The 23,627-nt window shown below is 40.9% G+C and overlaps 1 protein-coding gene across 2 annotated transcripts in view; it reads left to right on the top strand.

The window, feature by feature from the left end:
* The first annotated feature begins 223 nt into the window (after window positions 1-223).
* CAV1 (caveolin 1) overlaps window positions 224-23,627 on the top strand; it is a 36,079-nt gene continuing 12,675 nt past the window's right edge. Inside the window, exons 1-2 of one of the 2 annotated variants that reach the window (XM_046021522.1) lie at window positions 224-353; window positions 1,766-1,930. In XM_046021522.1, coding sequence (XP_045877478.1) covers window positions 324-353; window positions 1,766-1,930 — 195 coding nt within the window. In that variant the 5' untranslated portion in view covers window positions 224-323. Of the gene's footprint in view, window positions 354-500; window positions 1,065-1,765; window positions 1,931-23,627 lie in introns of those variants that run through there. The other variant, XM_046021523.1, reaches the window with a different exon arrangement.

The raw sequence follows: 23,627 nt of genomic DNA, 5'->3' as shown, positions 1-23,627 counted from the left end.
GTTTAAAATATTTGCCCAAGCAACTCAGCGCTGGTGAAACGCTTTCTCATTGCTCTTTGCTCCCTGCAGGCGCTCCCCGCCCTCTGCTGCCAGAACCTTGGGGATGTGCCTAGACCCGGCACCGCGCAAGTCCTGGCCAACCGCTGCAGAACAAATCCTTGGAGGACGGCCAGGAGGCTCCCTCCCAGCCACCGCCCCCCCCCCCCCCCCCCCCCCCCGCCAGCGCCTTTTTCTCCCCCATACAATACAAGATCTTCCTTCCTCAGTTCCCTTAAATAACAGCCCAGGGAAATCTCAGAGCCTTCATCCAGCCACCGGCCAGCATGTCTGGGGGCAAATACGTAGACTCCGAGGTAGGCTTGTGTGGGTACGCGCCGAGCCCTGCCGAGCGCGAGTGCCTCCTTCTGCTATCTCCCACTCCAAATATTCCGACTGCTTTCCCTGCCCCAGCCCTCTCTCGACTTCGGAACACTTCTCTCGCGCTGGCACCTCTGCGGAATGGGCCTGGGTAGAGAGGTGAAGAGGACGCAGGAATGTTTTCTATTTTCCTATTTAGAAAAGGGGCTGGGTGCCCCTATACTAGAGGGAGGCGCAAAGGGGGGTCGGGTCCTGAAATTAGCACTGAGGAGGACGCATTTCTAGGTGGATCTGGGGTGCCGCTTGCTGCTTTATTTCGGGACTCCCAAGGTCCAGCCCCTGCCTGCTGAGAGGCGGCAAGATGGAACGCAGGGTGAGAAGTCATTCACCCGCAATCCTGGGGACAGTCCCCGCGGCTCCCTGCCAGGCTCCTGGACGGGTTGGTTTGGGCGGAGAGCGTCCTGTTTGCACTTTCCAAAGCTCTTGGGCCACCTCAAGAACTCTTCCTGCATCTTGGCGCCTGGCGGGGGTGTTTGGAGAGGGATGGACCTCTCCTCCCCCCAACTACCACCACCCCCTTCCAACCACCCTCCTGCGCTTGGGCTCCGCCCGGGTGTGGAGACCTCGTTTTCTCAAGCGCGGCCGCGGCTCAGCCACTGGCCGGCAGCCTAAGAGTGACCTGAGGGTGGGTCGAGGGCGCTGTGCAGGTGAGAGATCGCTGTTCTAAGGAGTTTAGGGGGGTTGACACATGGCTTGCTCCAGAGATGGGGGCTTTCGGCACTGTGACCATCACGGGGGTGGGGAGAGCAATGTAGGGACAAAGAGGGCTGAGGGAGGGTGGGGGACGCGAACAAGTGCGAGGGAGATGCGACCAGAAAGCAACAAAAATGGGGACACTCCGTGGGTCGGGGGTTCAAACTGGATCTGAAAGATAAGCATGAAGAGCTTATTGAGAGAAGGAACTGGGGTTAGGGGGACGGGAAAAATAAAGCAGGTAAAGCATTCGGGGCGAGGGTGGCGTAGCACAAGAGTGGTTGGACAGAAGTCAGAGATCGGGTCCCTCTCCTGCTGGGGTCTCCGCAGGGTACAGTGGGCTGGGTGTGCACCGGGCGGGGGCCTAGGCGGACGCTACAGGGTTTGCGCTGACCCCTGGCGGCAGGATGGGGAGACCAGAGCTCCCTGCCTGGTACGGAGGGGTGTGGTGTCCTCTCCTCGATCCTCTTAAAAAGCTTGCGGCGCCAAGGAGTTTACGGTGCACAGAGCCACCACTGCCGAAGCCGTTAGTTCGATTTTGAAACTCGAGGTTGCCCCGCCACCAGGCTGACTTCTGATAGCTTGTTTTTCTTTTTGAAATTTTCTTCCCATCTCCCCGGCCACCCTCCCCTTCCTGGACGTCTGCCCGGCACAGGGACATCTCTACACTGTTCCCATCCGGGAACAGGGCAACATCTACAAGCCCAACAACAAGGCCATGGCAGAAGAGATGAACGAGAAGCAAGTGTACGACGCGCACACCAAGGAAATCGACCTGGTTAACCGTGACCCCAAGCATCTCAACGACGATGTGGTCAAGGTAAGGTGAGGCGGCCAGCATGTAAAGGCTGCCGCCCCTCCGTGCCCCCTGCCCCAGGGATGCTGTCAGGGTTGGGACATCTCTCCTCTGGCAAGCAGTCTGTGTATCCTTCTGTACCTTTGTCACACATACTGTTTTCTCCGCTTGATAATGTGGGAGCTTCCACAGTTGTCAAAAATGTCACATATTCCCTCCCACCTCCTGATGGTTAGTTCAGGTGGAATTTAGCTAACTTGAGTTTCATATAACTTCACTTTTCTCCTGGCAAATGAACCTCCAGATCTCTGCAACAGACTGACCCATACTCCTTGGGAGACTGAGACAGTTGCCTTGCATTCACCCTCTGCGTATTCCCAGGCTTAAAATCTAGCAAAGGGTGGTGCCCCATTGCACACAAAATTAAAGCAGTAAGGTCATTGTGTAAGGTCTTGTGCCGAGATGAGAACGGGAATTCAGAGTGGGCAGGTTCTCCCAGCTCAAATCAAGATAACCCAAAGTTATTTTCCTAAAAATAATAAGGTGGGTAAAATGCTTCAGACTCAAGACAAAGAGTACATATAACATATATTTATATACATATATATATATAGAGAGAGAGAGAATTTTAACTGGGAAAAACTGGTACTTGTGCACAACCAAGCTAATTTACACAATCAAAAATGATGTGTACCTCTTGATTTCTCCCATAGACACCTCTAGTTAGGTATATAAAATTTCTTCTTTAGTGACTGCCTGGGTCAGGCTTCCCCAAGTTAATGGGACACTCAGGTTGGAGTTCTTTTTTGTAGTTTCAGAAGTGTTTAGTGATTTAAAAAAAATAAGTCAATTGAATGAGTTACTGGCCAAACTTAGATTTGAGTCAGTAATCAGTTTTTTTTATTATCATTATATTATTCAACTTTGACCCTTTAGCAAATCAAGTCAGAGAAATTTATTGTCTAAACCCATCTGGATTGGGAAATCATGGGCCTGAGCCATTCTTGGCAGAGGGTTTACTTTGAGGGGTAGGGAGGGCCAAGGAAAATCCTGGCCTAGAAGTGTGAAGACCCAGCTCTGTACAACTCCAGAACAGCCAGTGGGGCAGATGAGCAATTTCCACCTACCTAGTCTTCTATCTGTGGATGGGAGGAGCTATAGTTCAGAGACTGTTCACATTTATGAATAATGTATTTCAAAAAGGGAAACAATTTAACCTGTAACTGGAAGGAAAATGTAACTGTCAGAATTGACTCTCTTGGCTTGCTGGTAGAGGAAAAAGGAAAATTGGATCATTAGTGGGTTTTTCTACTAGCCAGATTATGGAATATTTAAAAGCTTCAGCAATAACAAAAGTAGCTTATAAACTGGAAATTAGGGTTGCTAGAAACTATTTACTAAAAGTGCTACCTTAAAGTGGGGGGGGGCACATTTTTGCTTTTTTCCCTTCTCATGTAGCTATAGACAAGGAGAAGAGATGCCAGGAAAAGAGGAAGATTTCAGAAAAGGCTGGCTTTATTGGAGCCTCCCTGTTGTTCCACTGCAGTGAGTGGGGTTCCCGGAGCAAGCAAGCCTCCCAGGATGAGTCAGAGAGGCCAGCAGTGTGGATGTGGGTCTCCACACATAGCATGACTAAGCTGAGAAAGAAAGGCTCCACTGGGAAAAGACACTTCAACCCAGATGGAAAAAAGGCATAACAGGCTTAAAGGAAATAGCAGTTAACAGAATAGCATTTCAAAAAGCAAGTGTGGGGATCCTCATATTAAAAAAAAAAAAATTAAAAGGAAGAGTTAGAGCAAGCTCCTCCTGGTCTAAAGAAAGCAAACACCTCCCATTTGTTCCTATGAGCAAAATAAGACAGACAGAAAAGTCCACCTTGAGAAGAATTTGGTAGGCCCACTTGCTCAGATGCCCAGTTGAGAGAGGATTTTAGAGAATGTCCTACAGAGAGACACCCAGGCTACAAGTACAAATTCTGCCCAAAGGGTGTCATCTTCCAGTAGCCCAGGAAAAGTGGCCTATACCCTGTGGAGACTCCAATTTTAGAAGTGCTTTCCTTTAAGTCCAAGAACAAACATAATGACAGAAACGGGGATGATCCTCTCCATGTTACAAGGCAGTAAATAATAAATTTCCCTAAATTTTACTTTTGACCACATAGACTTCTTTTTTTTCTATTTTTTTTGTTTTGTTTTTATAATTTTCTAAATTTTTTTATAAACATATAATGTATTATTAGCCCCAGGGGTACAGGTCTGTGAATCACCAGGTTTACACACTTCACAGCACTCACCATAGCACATACCCTCCCCAATGTCCATAACCCCACCACCCTCGCCCTCTCCCCCTCTCCCTGACAACCCTCAGTTTGTTTTGTGAGATTAAGAGTCTCTTATGGTTTGTCTCCCTCTCTATCGCATCTTGTTTCTTTTATTCTTTTCCTACCCCCCAAACCCCCCACTTGCATCTCCACTTCCTCATATCAGGGAGATCATATGACAGTTGTCTTTCTCTGATTGACTCATTTCGCTAAGCATAATACCCTCTAATTCCATCCACGTCTTCGTAAATGGCAAGGTTTCATTTCTTTTGATGGCTGCATAGTATTCCATTGTGTATATATATCACATCTTCTTTATTCATTCATCTGTCGATGGACATCTAGGTTCTTTCCATAGTTTGGCTATTGTGTACATTGCTGCTATAAACATTCGGGTTCACATACCCCTTCAGATCACTACATTTGTATCTTTTGGGTAAATAACCGGCAGTGCAGTTGCTGGGTCGTAGGGTAGCTCTATTTTCAACTTTTTGAGGAACCTCCATGTTGTTTTCCAGAGTGGTTGCACCAGCTTGCATTCCCACCAACAGTGTAGGAGGGTTCCCCTTTCTGCATATCCTCACCAGCATCTGTCATTTCCTGACTTGTTAATTTTAGTCATTCTGACTAGTGTGAGATGGTATCTCATTGTGGTTTTGATTTGTATTTCCCTGATGCCGACCACATAGACTTCTTAAAATAACAAAAACACACAAAGTTTTACTGTTACATGGTACCTTAAAACTTCATGTGATAATAAAGTAACTGGTCAAGGTACCCAATCAGGTATGGAAAGTTCTGTTTAAAGGCAAGTAGCTCTGTGAAAGCTGCCTCTGCCAATTCTATAGTCACCAGCCACTTGTGGCTCTTTCCATTTAAATCTCAAGTAATTAACATCAAGTATAATTTAAAATTCAATTCCTCAGTCAACACTAGCCACATTCTGAGCTCTCAATACATGAGGTTACTGGCTCCCAAATTGGACAGCACAGGTATAGAACATTTCCATCATCATGGAAATCGCTTCTGGACGGTGCCAGACTAGTTCCCTCTGTTTTAAAAAGGCTCTTATACCAAGTTTAGAAAAACAGGTTTAGATGGGGAAGAAATGAAACCCTGATGTACAGTGTGAGGAACAGCATGGTGTATCTGCACAGTAAACTTTCAGTCTCATAAAACAGCTCCTTAGGGAGGAAAAGAAGATTCAGGAAATTAGTCTATACAATTTAGTTCCAATAAAATCAATTTCTTAATCTTACTAAAGGTTTGCTGTACTACCTTACATCCGTGTGGTCATTTATCCCAAAACAGTAGGCTATGAATGCTTTTTAAAATTTCCTCTGATTAAAGTGATCACAACTTCAGACCTTCATCCTTCCTCTGAGATTTCTATGCCTTCTTTTTATGTTCACATTTTCATTTGTATGTTCACTATGCCCCTATTTGGAATTTCTATATAAATAAAATAGCTTCAAATTTATGATTCTGATAATTATCACCAATTAATTTATTAAACTCATCATATGTTAGACTACACACTGTGCCACATACTACAAAGGATAATTCCTAAAATAAGTCCTAGCAATCACAAAGATTAGAGTTAGAGAGACAAGATGCATATAGATAAAAAGTTTTTAAAAATACACACACCATATCACAATAGTAAGTCACTGCCAAATGGTAACTAATGGGTTCTTTTTTGCTTTGACTACCAGGAAACATAGAGTTAGATTTTAAGTTTCATTAATACATGTTCCTCCTCTCTCCCACTTTTTGTTTTGTATTTTCACTTTCTTTTTTAACTGACATGCTGTTTTATGTGGTCTCTACTGTAAACCTTCTCATCATCATTTTGGAAATAGATCAGATATATACTATAAATAAATCAAAAGTAAGCAGCATTGAATATTGAATAATAAAAAGGTTTTTAAAAAGTTAATGACATTAATTACATTGATCTTGGTAATCAGTGTAGATGTATATCAGATCATCACATTGTACACTTTGAATACATACAATTATATTTGTCAACTATTCTTCAATAAAGTTTTTAAAAAAATGAATGGTATTGATATTTAAGTATCAGGGAGACCCTGTGGATGGGGTCAACATGGTAAAGGAAAGAAGATGGATTACAGATATTTTAATAGAGAAGGGCCTGAAGGAGTACAATCTGAGTTGGATCATGAAGGACAAAGAGAATGCAAATAGCTGAGAAAAGCATAGGAGGGTGTTCTAAACAAGTCAGACATGGAATGTCTCATACAGGGCATGATGGAAGGTTTAGTAGCCCATTTTGAGTGGGACTAGAGAATTCATGTGGCAGAGTGGTAGATCATAAAAATGAACAGACTGATCATGGCCAGATGGCAGAGTACTTTACTTTACCCAGCTCTCATGGTAAGTTTGGACTTTATCATTTCAGGAAGACTTTACATTTGAGTACGGCATGATGACGGTGGGCTTTCTCGAAGATGACTGTTTAAGCTATAGGATGTAATGAAAGGTAGTCTGGTTGAACAGAGAACAGTTAAGATGTAACTGCATCGTCGTCTAGACATGAAATGAGGACAGTATGCAGTGGCACTGGGGATAAAATCAGATAGGCATAAAATGACAGATTCTGAGAACTGGAAGAGAACATAATGGTTACCGGCCCAATTTCCAATTCCTTAAGAGAAGCACAAAGACTATAGAAGTTTAAAATTTTATCCACATTTTCAAATGGTTACTGTCCAAAACAGATATTTTGAAATAAGGGAAGAATAGACAAGATTATGTGATTCTTATAGATTGTTGCTATGAGGTGATAAATGACTTGAAGATGATTCTGAGATTAGTCCTAAGAAAAATCAGAACATCTGAGAGAAGGCTTTCATTGGAAAATAAAAATATACATTTATAACTTTCTATCCTAAAACTTGAATGTAATAATTCTTAAATATGCTCAGACACAAATTTTCTTTAGCAGTCAAAAAAAGTCATAACATGGTAATCAGATTGGTTTTGATTTCAGAATAATGTCCCCATGCCTCCCTAATCCTTTTCAGCTGGAAAGCATTCTAGAGTGATTATTGATTAATCTCAATATAATGGTAACTTCAAATTCTATATTTATTTGAGATATAATCAAAGCATAAGATTTAAAAGATCAGATTGTCTCAGAGCACTCAGCACCCTGTTAATATTATCTTCTGTTAGAATTGGTATTGGTTTTGTTTGTTTATTTGTTTAGGAGATAGCTCCACACGATGGTGATTGATATTTTGCTACATATGAGATCATGCACGCAATTCAGAATCTCCAGCTTGTAAAGGAATATTATGGTCATTTTTGTTGGGAAATTATTCTCACATCACTGAGCGATACTAAATGGGGGATATTATTCATTCTTAAGCAGCTGAAAACACTTTCAAGTTCAGCCAACAATGATATACATTTTAAATGATTATTAAAAGAAAGTCTCTTTTTCATCTCCCATCATCAAAAAATAACTTGTTTTTAGCCGAATAAAATTTCATAATTATTTATTAAAGTTTAAGACCAGATACACCAAATATCTTTGAATTATGGAAAAGCTCATGATGTGGCTTATTCTTCCAATTAATAGCAGTGCTGGCTACATTTTAAAAGGGCTTAAAGTAAGAACAGCTGCAATAGTAAGCAGCATCTGGGAAGTCCAGTAATTTGAAAAACCACCAGCTTTATGTGTCCTGCCCACTCAAGTCCATAAAATAATAGACATTTTCATATTTTGAATGAAACTGCTTTTTAGTTTGCCCTACTTTTCAACATAAGATCTCTATGATGAAGTGCCCACAGAGAATTAGTCTCTACAAGAATGGGGCTGTGTGCACTGACCTGTGGGGTGCTGGGCCCTTTCATGACCCTTCTGACTTGGTTTGTGTGGGGAAAGGGCAAGGCTGCTGTTTTCATACAAAGATGGTTTATGCCAAGAAACACACACCGTTTCTTCTTACATACTATGGACCTTGTATGTTATCTCCTTTATAGTACCCTAAGGCCATGGAGAAAAAGATTTGCCTACTATACTTCTTTTAAAAGAAATTCCTAAAAAAAGAAACCCTCAGCCCGTAGACAAATGCCTGACATATATCCTGATAGAGTGGAAAGAGTATTGTGCCAAGATAAGAAAAAATATTTTTGTAACTTTCTTCTCTAAAACTTGAATGTAATCATTCTTAATACACACACAAAATTCTTCTTCTTTAACAGTCAAGGGAAAACATATATATAGTAATCAGATCAGTTTTGGTTTCAACATAATGGCCTGTTGCTTTCATGATCTCTTTCAACTAGAAAGCATCTAGTCTCGTTAGTGTGGGACCAAGGAAGGAGTAAAGAATGTCAGGGCCAACCGATTTCTTTCCCTCAGTAGTCCCTAAGAATTAGGTTTACAAATAGGATTGAACTTGTTTGGCTAATAAAAGCTAATAAACACCAAACCTAAAAGTATTTGGGGCAAGCTTTTCTCTAACTATAAAGAATATATATAACTTTATATATTCTTTATAACTATAAAGAATGAGAGTCATTCTCATATAATAGCATTCCCTCCAAAAGCCATCCTTCTTTCTATAAATAATTATTATGCACTATGCCAGTGGCTACCATATGGAATTAGATATGAACACTACTCACACAGAGTTTATAGCTACTTCCTTGCCTCTGTTTATACAGCTTCCTTTGTAAACTTTGCTGGAATTCCTTTACCACATTCCACTGTCTGTTAAAATTTTATAATCTTCAGGGCTTAGTTCAAAAAATGACTCATCTATAATGTCTCAAATCGTTCCTGAACCAGTAAACAAGGCATAAGAAAAATAAGGAACGTATATATTTTTAAACAATTTGCCTCTGTTCTTGTCCTACACAAAATATAATTAAATTATGGAAAATACTTATGTTCTTTCATCTTTTCTCTTCCTGTATTGGCTCTCAACTTCTAATATTCAAATGAAAAAATTGAAAGTTTTAGTTCTTTAAAAAGCCTAAAGCCTCTTTACAAACCTAAGAGTGTTCTCAAATATAGCTAGGCATCAGAATCACCAGAGGAATTTTTGAAAACACAGGTGCTTGAACTTACTATAGATCTATTAAATTAGAATATCTAGGGCTAGAGTCTAAGGATCTGTATTTTTCCCCATAAGTTAGTTCCCTATATAATTACATTGTGAAGTCAGATTTAGAAAGGTGTTTTAAAGACATATACTCTGGATGGGTCTATCCTAAGACAATAGAGAACTATACAGTAACACTACATAATTCTAGATGTTCTCCCTGCCAGAAGAATATTTGAAGGACAGACCAGTTTAAACCCTGCCAGAGAGTTTTGAAACACCATGAAGGGCTCCCAGATCAATTTTGCTCAGTGGTTCTCCATCTCTTGAGGCCACTTAGGCTTATAGCCAACCATAAGCTTAGCATTGTAGGGTCACCTAGGTGCTCTAGGTTGTTGCATACAGACAATTTAGTACTGATCAACCCCGAGTAACTATTAATAATGCCCCTTCCATATTTAGAAGTATCCTAGCTTGGAAGAAAAATTATAAGGTCACAGATGGATTGGCAATGGCCTATAGCCGATTCCTATAATCTAGAATACATTTGAAACCCCAACACACACTAATTTTTGGCAAAATGGGCAAAATTTTCATATGCCAGTCATGACATGCCTTTCTTTCCTCTCTGCTCTCCTGCATGACACCACTCCTGCCCGTCATCACAGCCATCGAGCTGCACTATAACTTGAAGGAGGAGCTCTTAAATGCCAATCTACTCCACCCTCAAACCTTAGTTTCTTTCCCTGTAACATAGGGTTAATGAAACTGACATCCTTCCATCACATTTTTTGTCAGCTCCTCCATCAAAGATTAAAATGTTTAAAATAGTTTTAACTATTTTTCAGTTAGTCCAGGAAACATAAAGTGGCATGCTTTCACATGAACCATTGTTTTGGGCAGGGGAAGTGTTTTTAATTTTGTCTTAAAGGAAATCTGCATGATCCATGTTCTTTGCAACTACCAGGGGAACTAATTGGTAGAACAGATTTACACCTGCATAGAATACCTATTTCCTGCCTTTCATGGGAACTATGTTGATGTTTCAGATATAAAATACATCTTGTTTCCTTTATTGAACCTTGAGAAGATGTCTTCTCGTTGGTCATGATTTCATGGCAGGGGAAATACATATTCCTAAAGGCACAACCAAGCTTCCCCTTTAGTCATTATCAGCTGTTTAGGTAATTAAGAGTCAGGCATTTTTAATTTGGGGGAGGATTAAATAAATTGCAATGCTGTGTGTATGTGCTTTAATATTCTATCTTATAGCAATTTAAAAGTGAAGTTTTAAAAAACTGTATTCAATTTTCAATTCCTGAACCCAATAAAGACATTACGGTACCAACGGGCATTGATAGAACCTTATGTAAAAAGATAAATTGTGTCTAGAGATTGCACTGCATCATCTCCTGTTTGTTGCAGGTATCAAACATAATTACATTTTTCATTTATAATGAGTGACTAGAAAATATGCTGATATCTGGACCCAAGTAGTGAGAAAGTAGAAGACTGGGAGAAAAAAGAAACAGAGATAAAGAGAACCACAAGGCCCCTTCTCCCTTTCCTGCCACCCGCTCTGTGCTGGACTGAGCTTTGCACACATCAACTCCAGGATCCCCACATCCATTTTTTTGTGGGGATCCCCACAATGCCGCCATGTCTGATGACACAGTGTGGTCAGAGCAAGCAGTTCCCAGATCAGCCGGGCATCCCATGCCCAGGCAAGGCATTTGTCCCTTTATAGGCCACAGCATTGCACAGAGACATTATTAGGCCAGGAAGACAACTCATGAGATACGGCCTTCACTAATAGAAAGAGTTAACTACAAGCAATGGGGCAAACCAAAAAGTGCTGGAGGTGCAGGCGAGAGTGAAATAGGTGATGGGATGCTTCCTCCAACATTCCTACAGGCTAGCTCGGTGGCACAATTCCTCCTCCAATGGAAGACTATTATTATCACCATCACATTCAGTTTGCAGATAAGGAAACTCAGGCTTAGCCATTCACTTAGAATTACAAAGGTAAGAAGTAGTCAGAGTTTCAACCTAGACAGTGAGAGACTAGAATCAGGTTGTCACCTAGGGCACTCCAGTGCCTCTCTCTCTCCAGCAATAGATCATAATCCAAGCAGATGGCAGTATCTCCATAGTGCAGAAAGAGATGGCTGTGTTATTAGAGTGGGTGGGCAGCATTTGGCAAGGGGGATTCCAGAAGTCCTCTAAGTTGGGAATGACAGGCTTGTAGTTCTAAGGTCAGTCTCTAGATCCTGGCAGGTAGGCTGGGGAAGGAGGGGGAAGGACCAATGTGAAGACTAACGTAAAACCTCAGACCTCAAGAAATCTGGATGCTGGGTGAGTTCCCAACAAGCCATGGAGGATCAAGTCTCAAAGACCAAATTTGGGGTACAAAGTGGGGGTTAGTGTCAGTGATTAGAAGTACAGCGCATGCCCAGAACCAGACACTCAGCAATGTTGGCTTGTGCTGAATCGCCTGAGTCTTTAAAGCACCTTGACTGCCAAGGGAAGAGCTTGGGGTGTGGCTGATCCTGCATGGATATGTGGGGAGGAGCAAGTGTGAGAGAATAAAGCAGGTCCTGACAGGCACTCTGAATTTAACAGCTTCATTGAAGGTTCTCGATTTGCCTGTTTGAATTCCAGACACTTATGCTGTTAACAGTAATACACTGTGAAAACAGAAACAATTGAGAAAAACCTGAATTGTATGCTAGTGGGAGAAATGCCTCTTTAATCCTGAAAGTAGTTTCTCTGAGACTTCCTCCCTGGTAATTATGTATTTGTTCTCAAAAACAAATGCCAGAAGTAAGGAACAGACTTCATAGGGCATTTTCCAAGGCACCATTAATCTCTCAGAAGAACAATTGAAATGTTCCATCAATCATGGCTCACTTGTTGGCCTTGTCTATATGATTAGCAGTAATAATATATAGCTGGAAATGGGTATACCAAAATCTGTCAAGGAAGTAGAATTGCATTCACTGGATTTCACTCCCAATTATTTTGGTTAGGTCAACAGATCTCTTCCTCACTTGACCCTGAGCATCATGCTTTTTAGTAGGGAGAGAAACTGTTTGTCTAAAATAGTTAATAACCACCAATTAAGCAATTTATTTTGAGTAAACCCCTCTACTACTCTAGTTATAATTATACAATGATTCTCATTCACAGATATTATGCTCCCTGAGGAAGGTCATTCAACAAATACTTAGGAAGCACCTGCTCCACACCAGGCACAGAGCATGTCATGAGTCCTACTGCACGAGTGCCCACCTGACAGACTACAGCCATCTGCCAGGGCTCACCTGAAACACAGGGGCTTCTCTTAGCCTTTGCTGACTACCCTCTTGGAACTGGTCATCTCTTCACTTTGCTTCCACCACATCTTATTTTTATCTCTATTTTGGCATATATCGAAGCCCTCTGAGTATTCTGCTTCTCTATCCCCATGCCTCTCTCCCCAACTTTCCTTCCTATTGCATGCCTGTCCTTCAAGGTAGGACAATGGCACCCTGGTGGCCCCAGGACTATGGCTTCCCTGTACCCATCTCAGGGCTCCACACTGAGTCTGTCATCAGCAAATGGATATCAAATTGAATCTGCTGAAAAAAATCTGAAATTCTTCTTTAAGTAACTGAATGTCTCCTGTGAGTGAAAAGACAATAGGATTACATTTCTGAATGTCTTTCTTTGCCCCTTTCCCCAATAGCAGTCACATTTTAAACCTTCTAAGAAAAAGCATATCCAAATAATGAATAAATAAATCCAGAAACATTCACTCTATTTACCAAACTGAAGAAAATATATGTTCTGTGTATATATTTGTTACTAAGAGTTTTATTTTAATCTGTTTGAGGAAGACACAGATGCATCTCTCCTGAGCCTTCAGTAAACAGGTCATGGCACCTGGGTGACCTTCTGGGGCCCGGAGGATAAGGCTAAACTCCTAAGTATCTGTCAGGCAGGGCAAGCAAATTCCCAGAATGCCAAGAGATGCTATCACAAGTGGTTGGCATTGCCCACTGGGACAGAAATGTGAAGACTGACAAGTGGATCTCAGGCCACATGAGAAATTCCTTGCAAAGAGAGGGGTGGAAGGACTCCCTGTCAGACCATATGCCAATGGACAACGGCAAACATCAAAGAAATGACTAGGTCAGCAGACAGCCCTGAAAAAAATTCCAAACCTTCCATACCTGAGGGAGACAACAGTTATGAGAAACCCAAGCCTCTTTTTTCTTCTCTTTGGCTTTCTTATTTCTAGATTTCTTAAGTACACAGAGCTCAGAGATTTTATTAGCTGGGAAGGGGTGACCATTAATATCCACTATTCCAACAGCATAGAAATTTCTTTGTACCTCAGAGGTGGTCTTTCATAAATCTCAGAATCCTTCTCAGAAGAAAAAAAAATAGACAAAACACACAGATGTCTCTAGAAAGGATCGGACATCATTCATTTCATAGTTGATGTCTGTACCAAGTGAAAGAAATGCTAGCTCCTTTTCCAAATGTGCTTCTTTCTCTCACCTCTTGTGAGAGAAGGTGGATTTACTGTAACATGTAAAAAGTAAGACTTTTCAATTTGACTCCAAATAGTTTCCCTATCAACAGGCTAAATATAGAAAATCAGGATCATTATTCAGTTCAGAATACATAGGACTAGGAAGTAACTATCAAAAAAGGGTGATGATGTGTAATGAGAATTTTAGGTGTGACTGGTATCTAACATACAGCCAGGACCACAGCCCTAGCACATTCAGTATTTTATCAATGACTGGAATGAATAGGTTAAGAGGACTCACAACTTAAAAATGACACCAATCACAATGAACTTGTTAACATCTGTGATAAAAATAACATCAAAGTGATTTTGAAAAATACCAATCACCCACAAAAATAAGATTAAGACCTATATACAAAGTGAGATAATGCTAAATGACTAGAAATAACAAACATAGATATTAAGTAGGAAAAAGTGGGTAAATTTATGAAAAATAAGAAAATACTAGGAAAGTGTTATCATTTTTGTGGGAGCTTGTGACATGGAAAACCAAGATGGTTGGTGAGTATAATGGATATGCTCATAATACCACAGTCCCCAAGGGACAAAGATCTCCAGGGTGATAATCACTATTGTAAATGTGCCCTTAAATGAATTTATCATGCTCCACTCCCCTTGGGCAATAGGGGATAGAAACTAAGGCTACCAGTTGTTCATAAACATTAAACATCTCAATAATTTAATGATAGTTTAAAGGAAGTATAATGGGGGTGGGTGGCTCAGTCAGTTAAGCGTCTGCCTTTGGTTCAGGTCATGATCCAGGGGTCCTGGGATTGAGTCCCACATCAGGTTACCCACTCAGCAGGGAGTCTGCTTCTCCTTCTACCGTCCCCCGCTGCTTGTGATCTCTCTCTCTCTCTCTCTCTCTCAAGTTCTCTTTCTCTCTCTCAATAAATAAATAAAATCTTTTTAAAAATAAAGGAAGTATAAAGGATGGAAACAAAAGGACAATGTAATCAGAAGAAATGTCACCTACGAGATTCTCTGCTTCACTTGCTATTTGTCAGACTTATTAAGAATGGGTTCCTATTTTGATCTTTTGAGGGAAGTAGTGATGCTACAAAGATCCTAAGGAGGAACAAAAGGAAGGAGATAAGGGATGAAGAGATACCCTCAAGTGCGGCTGAGGAGGGACTACTTTGGAAAATCTGTTAGAAGAGCTAAAGGGAACATGGAATGACAGTTGTCTTTAGGTGTGCCAGGTTATTAAGAGACCTATAAGAAAAATACTGCTTGGACACAATCACCAATTGGGACAAGGGAAAAGGGGGAAGGGTTGTACCCTTGGTTTAAAAGAAAAAAAAATTAGGTTACCTGGGAGAAAGAATTCCAAGTAATAAGAGTGGTTAATCCCAGGAATGTATCACAGTTGTTTTAAAATGATTGTGTGTTAAATTCCTTGTCTATGTAACTTCTCAAATCCCTCTACCTCTACAATTACACTTAGGTGTATAACAACATTGACATACAATCTCATAATTAAGCGCTAGCACACAGACAAATACTTTCCTCTATTCCAGGATACCTGGTGTATTTGGAGGCAAAGAGGGGTCAGTATGGCATTGTTTTAAACAGTGGTTGAGAATGCAAGTGGTAAACATCTAAAAGTAGAACACTGCAAAATGCATGCATTGTCTGTACCAAAAGGTCAGTATGAAACATTATCTTTATGGCAAGCCTGCCCATCCACTCCCTCCTACACACTGTATATTCATACAATTTCTCAGCTTGTATAAATCCCTATTGTGATTTAAACTCATGAGAGAGAATGGCTTCTGCAAATGGTGTCTGTTTTGTGACTTTTGACCAGAGGTTCTTTACCCAAGCTATAGATTATCTGGGGAACATTTTGAAATACTGTTGTGTCTATCCCATCCCTAAAAATTCTAATTGAACTGATCTATGGTGGGACCCAGGCTTATGTACTGTGCTTTGTTTTGTTTTGTTTCATTTTTGAAAGCTCCCCGGGTGATGCCAATGTAAGAGCTGGAATTGAATCTGGTTTAGACTCTCAGAATTTCTTAGTAATAAAAACATGTACTGTGATAAAACTTTCAGGACCATAAGGGCCACAGTGGGGAAATTATTACTTCTTTAGGTCCTCATTTGGGGAGTCTTAGCATTTTATTGGAATATGATATTGTCTCTCAAATTCCCATTACAAAAAAATACTTTCTGGAACTCTACTATAGCAACTACAAAAGACAGACTCCGTATGTGGGATAAATCTCATGTGATTAATGTAATCCAGCCCCATTGTTTCCCCTTTCTTTTGCTTGTTCTTTCTATTCTCCCCAAGAGGAAGGTCATCTGGTTGGAGTGTCATCCCTATCCCCCCTTTTTCCACATGGGTTCATGGCTCAGACATACTAAGAATGGAGATAATGACATGCACTGGTTTTTCTCCTAATGGTGCAGAGGCCACAGGAAGCTTCAGTGGACCTAGGGACAGGCAGGTCTCCTTCATTTCTCCAGTGCCTGGCACAGAGAAGAGACCTCAAGTCACTAAGAAGTGCTTTACTGATGCCAATCACTCTTCGGAGCAGATGGGGAAACTGAGCCTCAGAAGAAATCTGAATTCTAGCCCTCTTTTAGACATTCAGCTCAAGCTCAAGTGGTAACTTGGGCCTCAGAAAAGTCACTTGGACCCATGGACAGCAGCTTCTTCACCTATAGCAATCAAGAAGTGACTCAATGGTCCCAAAGTTGCTTCCATTTCTAAAATTCTGTGATCTGTTTAACCATTATTCATTAAAGAGTAGAATCCTGTAAAGATGCATGAAGTCCATTCAGAGAGAATGGTGGAAGATCTCTCATCTATACTAGGTTTACTACCCTCTTCCTAGATTTTACCAATGGTCAATCTCATTCTTAATTTTCAGGCTGCGGGGGTTTAGCTGAGTCATCTTTGAAATACTGAGCTATCAACAGATAGCATGCAAATGCAAATATACCACATATAAATATTTGGGACAAAAGAGATCAAGAGCTGGAGTTCATTTCCCCTTCTCAACTGTGCTCAGAACTGTGTGGTACCTTTTATTGCCCTTGCCTCAAAAATGGGCTTTTTGTGTTCTGAGATACACCAGAAAATAATTTCTACAGTAGGTTACAAACATTCAGGAATCTTATTTGTAACCAGTAAATTCCTCTTCGTTCACATAACAGAGTGCATCATTACCTACAACTTTAGTTAGAGCAATGGTCTTAAAAAGGTCTAGCTAAATAATAAATGCTCAGACCGTCCAAGTGCTGACAGTTGTCAAACTCACTGAGTCCATGTAGCTACATTTCTGAAGATCTTTTAACAGCCTGTCTCTGAGCAATTGGATCAGATGACTAAGAACTACAGAGCAGAAGCACTATTACTTTGAGTCAGATTTTCCCATTGGCCAACTATAGTTTCTTTCTTTCTGATCCATAAAACATTTCAAATTTAGGGCCCTGTGTGATTTTAATCCTATCACTTAGCACCCAAGCTGTACAATTCTGAAGGTAAACATGAAGTTGTCTGAATTCCAGACCACCTGAACATTCTTCAGGAATCATCAGCTCCCTAAGCAAAGCTATGTCTGCATCTGTAGGTTTGAACCCAAATTTCATGAGAAGCAAAAGCTAAATTGATTTTATTTCACTGCCATTAGTCCCCTTTGATCACTCTTTTATCAAAGTTACTGTGACCGGGTTAGAATAAATTAATGCAATTACTAACCCCTGGACAGGATAAGACATTCAGAACTTCTTTCCTAAAGGAGATTATATAAGATTATTGCTCTTGTAAATAGAAGAAAGAGAGGAATATAACGTAGCCAATACCAGCATTCACTAATTCATTCATTAATGGAGCAAATATTAACTTAGTACTTATTATATTCCAGGGAGCTTATAGTCTAGTAACAGAAATAATCTCTTCCCCCTGCTCTGTCTCTCTCTCTCTCTCTCTCTCTCTCACACACACACACACACACACAGAAACCATTAAATAAATGTCAGATATGCTGGATGATAAAAACATCCAGGTGAGAAAGCCGTGGGGACCGGAAAGAAGTCTCTGAAGAAAGAACATTTAGGTTAACACATGACCAATAACTTAAGAGTTAGTCAGGTGAAAAGTGATGGAAGGAGTTTTCCAAGCAAAACCAACAGCAGGTGGAAAGGCTCTAAAGTAGGGATGGGCATTCAAAATTCCAGTGTATACTCACATGATTACTGACTTGGGAAAGAGCAAGAAAATTAGTTCCTCCTCTTCAACAGTTAAGGTAGTCCACCACAGAAGGATATCACCTCTCCATGTTAATGATTCCTGAGGAGCTTGAGCAGCCAGAGGCCATCTCTATTTCATTTGTACTGCTCCCTTTTCGGTGACCCATAACCCATAACCCATCAACCCTATTCTGGCTCTGTTTCCTTGTTTAACTTGTTCCATCCTCAAAAAGTAGGTGCTTCATAAATATTGAATGAATGAATGAACTCACAAGGCCACAGTACTATAAACCAAAAGTTCCTGCAATAAATATACAAGCATTCCAGCCTATAAATATTTCTAAAATTCGAGCCCTATCTCATCACATCAATTCTGACTTTCTAGAGCAGTGGCATTCAACCAGGAATAATTCCCCACCCACCCACCACTAGGGGACATTTGGCAACGTTTGCAGTTATTTTCAGTTGTCACAGCTTAGGGAGTACTACTCTGGCATCTAATGGGTAGAGGACAGGGACACTGATAATCACTCTACAGTGCACAGGACAGCACGTCTACATTCACCCCAACAACAAAGGATTATCCAGTCCAAAATGCCAACAGTTGCTCAGAAAAACCCCATAGTAGAGCTCAGGGGCTATGTCTTGGGAGCCACATATGGGCTATGATTATCCTTGCTTAGACCTGACAAGAACTCTAGTTTAGATCCTTTTCTTCACTTGCCTAGCAATGTTCAAACCTGCAGAGATTTATTTCATCCATTTTCTATTTGTTTAATAAACAGACTCCAAGCACTGGAGGGAAAAATATTCCAGCAGTGAGGTAAGATGAAAGCTATTAGTAACCCTAGTTTGACTTGACTGAATGGTAGGAAAAAACCTCTGCCATCAGGAAGTGAATTAAAGGAACTGAAAAGAAGTTGAGACTGTTTTAAAAGCTCTGGTTCAAACTAATGTCTATGCAAACCAATGGGTAGTTTGAAAATGGTGAAGACATTTCCGTTTCTTGTGTCTTTGTTAGAAAGGAAAGAGCCTTTGTTTTCTTTAGTGTGGTAATCATTCATATTTGTCCCATGACACACCCAGAAGTTTAAAAGAATAACAAACTCCCAAGTGTAAACACAAAATTTAGTGAGCAAGTGAGGCTTGCTCACTAAAGTGAGTGAATCCTTATAATTGCCTATTTGGATAGAATAGGATTTCCATGCATTAACCAATGCAGGATTTTTCTATTAGGAAAGAGATATTCCAACACTTCTAAGGGCTGAAGTTACTTCTTCTCAAGGATGGCACACACACACAAATGCCCCCAAGGTATTACTCCTTCCTGTTCAAGTTCAGTGTTTCAGTCTCAAGGCTCCTATCACTAGCCTTTGTGTGGCCTATTTTTACGCTGTTCACTGTTGCATGTCATTCATTTGGTGACACTCAACAACTGCCACCAAATCAATACCAGAAGCCTGGAGATTTAAATAAGGAATCAAAAGACATGCAACCTGCTTTATACTGAGCTTTCTGCAGCTAGGCACCTTTTGTGATCATAAAAATGTGAGGCCACATGAACTGAAGAGATGGTTCCGGGTTCCTGAAGAAGGCTCAGACCCAGCTGGTTACAGGTACACTGAAGGTGGCTTTAGATTTCTACCTGGGACCTCAGAAAAAAAAGGGTAGACAGCCTACACAAGGAAGTATAAACACGCTCTGGAACCTGGAAATCATCTCATCATGGAGGATAGTTTTTAACAATTTTTCAAAGGGATGTATAATCATTTCCTGGAGTTACCTTAACATGTATCACAAACTGGGTGGCTTAAAACAATAGAACTTTTAGTCTCATAGTTCTGGAGGCTAGATGCCCAAAATTAAGATGTCACCAGGGTCCTGCTCCCTCTGAAACCTGTATGGGAATCCTTCTTTGTCTCTTCTTAGTTTCTGGTGGTTTGCTAGCAATCTTTGGCTTTCCTTGGCTTGCAGCTGCATCACCCCAATCACAGGGCCTTCTCCCTGTGTGTCTTCTCATTACCATCTTCTTATAAGAATGCTAACCACATTGGATGAAGGGCTCACCCCATTCCGGTATGATCTCATCCTAATTACATCCACAAGACCCTGTCTCCAAATACGGTCACATTCTGAAGTACTAGGGATTAAGATTTCAACATATCTTTTTGAAGGGACACAATTCAATGCACAACAGGATGTAAACTAGGAATATATATATCTTTGTTATCAAAACAGGGAAATTTAACTTAAATTTTCAAACTGTAATACAAACCCTAGGGTAATTCATACTCTCTCCTAAGAACAAAAGATGGAGAAACCTGTTGGTTACTTTCAAATAAATGAAAAAGAAAAAAAAGGCAAAAAAGAATTAATCTAAAGCAAAGAGAGTCCCATTACTTCATGTTGGTGTCACTTTCTGACAAATTCAGGAGCTCAGTCAGCTGGGACATTTTTTTCCCAAGGGCCTATTTGGTTGCCGTGTGCCTCATGTTTATAATAAACTCTAGAAGCTTGATGCATTTGATAGAGATGACCTACTCCTTCTTGTTTGCATAATGGCAGAATGCAAAATAAGCACTCACCTGCCTGAAATGATTTCAGAAATGCCAAGAGGTTCTCCTTTTCCAAAATATCTCCTCCATTCTCCCAACACTGTTACTGAAATCCCTGACACTTCCCTCTTCTCCTGGTTGGAGTGGCTGGGCCAGAAGCTCCTGGTGTAGCACTCACAATTGCCCAGGCACTGTCCCAAACATTTTGCATAATTTAAATGTTTTAATACATGGAACAATCCTGTGAAGTAAATACTATTTTACCAGCAATTTACAGATGAGAAACTGAGACCGAGCAGCTTAGTAGCTTATGTGAGATAACACAGCAGAGTTGAGAGTCAAACCAAGCCCTGGTGCTATCAACCAGAGGACAGTACTGCCTCTCAAAAGTAGGGGGCAACACAGTAACTAAACTACTATTATGCCCACTCAGAAATGAATGTCAGATTTTTCAGAGCCTCTCACCTAACATAGAATGAAGCCTAAGGCAGCCTTTGTTTCCCAAAGTCTTCTCCCCAGACTACTTGCATCAAAATGGGTGGGGAGGGGATACAGATATCAGAACCCTACCTTTGAACCACTGATTCAGAATCACAAGGCCCAAGAATCTGCATTTTAACAAGCATCCCCAGAAACTTCTTGAGTCTACTAATGCTGGATAACCACTGGACCTACAGAAATGGAGTAAGATATAATGTTATGATAAATCTAGAAAAACCAGAGAGAGATGACAAGGTAATGGGGACCTGGTAACCAATGGTCAGTCAAATGACCCAGGGATCCTGGCTATAGAGGAGCTTGGTTGCTGGGGAGTGAGAATAATGCTGAGTGTGGAGGTTTGACAGCAGGACAGCCACATCCTCTGACTTGGATCACTTGCTCTGTCCTGGTGAACATCATTACTTGCTGAGTCAGGGAGGCATGTCCTATCAATTTGGATGGGAAGCATGGGTGCAGGCAAGAAAAAGCAATCAGAGCATGTGGATTCAGAAATTCCCATGTGATTCCATCTGAATGAGCAGGGTTGCATAAACAGAATGAGAATTTTGGTGTGGGGTTAAAGAGATGTAATAGAGGGTGAAGTGAATGAAGATCTGAGAGACATAAGTCTTGTATTTGGTCCAGTCACTGATTACAACCTCCCTGAGGCTCAGGGTCCTAGTCTGTAAAATAGGGAAAACAATTCCTGCCTTGCCACTCCTCATACACATATAGGATGTGATGTCAACCCAGTGAGGCATATAGTGTTCCATAACACTATTGTTATTGCAAGGTCTCTGTGAAAGTTTGCTGCCTCCGAATATACAGTTGACCCTTGAACTAATGGCACCCTTGTGCAGTCAAAAATCCGTATATAACTTTTGACTCCCCCAAAACTTAACTACTAAGAGCCTACTGTTGACCAGGAGCTTTACCGATAACACAAGTAGTCGATTAACACATATGTTGATTGTTATATGTATTATGTACTATATTATTAAAATAAAGTAAGCTAGAGAAAAGACAATGCTATTAAGAAAACCATAAGGAAGAGAAAACACATTTACAGTACTGTACTGTATTTATCAGAAAAATATGTGTATAACTGGGCCCACACAATTCAAACCCATGCTGCTGAGGGGTCAACTCTATCTACCACCCTAATACTCTGCCTTTCTCTCCACCTCTTCTTATGCTCCCTCCAAGAAAGTAAATGCAGTCAGCTATATTCATTCTGAACTAAAATTACCTGTAAGCCTCCTGTCCTGCACTGGGAACACACACACACACACACACACACACACACACACACGTGTGTGCCCACACACACACAACAGGAAAACGTGGGGGGAAAAAACAAGTTTATGCCTTCACCTGTCCATCCCCCACTGGGGTGTTCTGCTGATCCCCTGCTTCCGTTCTGAAAGTCCATCTCACCCTCCTTTTAGGTCAGGTTTACACAATTGTATTCAGATCACTGAGGGCAAAACCCAATCAAGCAAAAGAGTTCTTTAATCAATATTTTCTAAATCATCTCTCCTTAAAGGTGAAGACTTCTGAGCTTGAATTGCCCCTTTCTGTGGTGCTCAAGTCACTTAAACAATAACCAACCCTCCACTTCATTTTGATCAGAATGGTCATGGCATTGTAGGACTATGGTAAATAAGAACATCATTTTGAATAAAATGGGATTTAAAAAATAGATAAATAAAAGTGCACTTGTGATAGCAGGCAAAGAATTCATAGGAGATAATATGATGGTTAGTGAAATGTTATATATATGCCTATATCCTTCTGATGTACATTTATAGCTCCTTTTAAACAGTATACTTACTGAAGAAATATTTATTTCTAATTAATGTGTGCATAGTACTATTAGGTATCATGGAAGATACCAAGATGGGTGCAACAGACCCAGACCTCCCTTAAGTCCTAGTTTGATCCAGTCATTTATAGTAAAGTGACCTCTTCTTAGTGGGCAAATGAAAGACAATTTTCCATTCGTATTATGAAGATAACCTAGAACTTCACAAGTTTATAAAGAGAAGTAGATGCGTGAAGTTGGGACTATAAATGTGAAGTATCATTATTCTGAGTCTTCTGTAATGTTTGGAAAGCAGAAAGAGGAAGGTCAGTCTAAAGGAAGAGACTCAAGGGTCCCAGCTAGAGGCCCAGGTCAGAGATGGCAGATTTCCTCTGAATTCTTCCTCTTGTGCCCCAACCCTCTCCTCTCACTCAGAGAGGTAGATAAATACCCCCATTTTACCCTCTTCCAGCTTGAAACCTGCTTTAGTAATACAGACATCTCTCCTCCTCCCCCAGGAGTCAAACCTGTGTTCTTATGCAAGGTGAAGTTGCCTAGTACCTGCCACTCCAAGGAAGCCCAAATCACCTCAGTGTTCCCGCCCCAGGTTTACATTTTTCTTAGGGCTACATAGGGATCCTCTGGGAATCCAAGTAATTGCAGGTATTCACACAATCCAGGCCTCCTCTTTTTAGTTGG

The sequence above is a fragment of the Meles meles genome, chromosome 10, assembly GCF_922984935.1.
Source record: "Meles meles chromosome 10, mMelMel3.1 paternal haplotype, whole genome shotgun sequence".
NCBI lineage: Eukaryota > Metazoa > Chordata > Mammalia > Carnivora > Mustelidae > Meles > Meles meles.
Note: the sequence above shows the minus strand (reverse complement) of the source record. Positions and strands in the feature narration are given on the sequence as shown.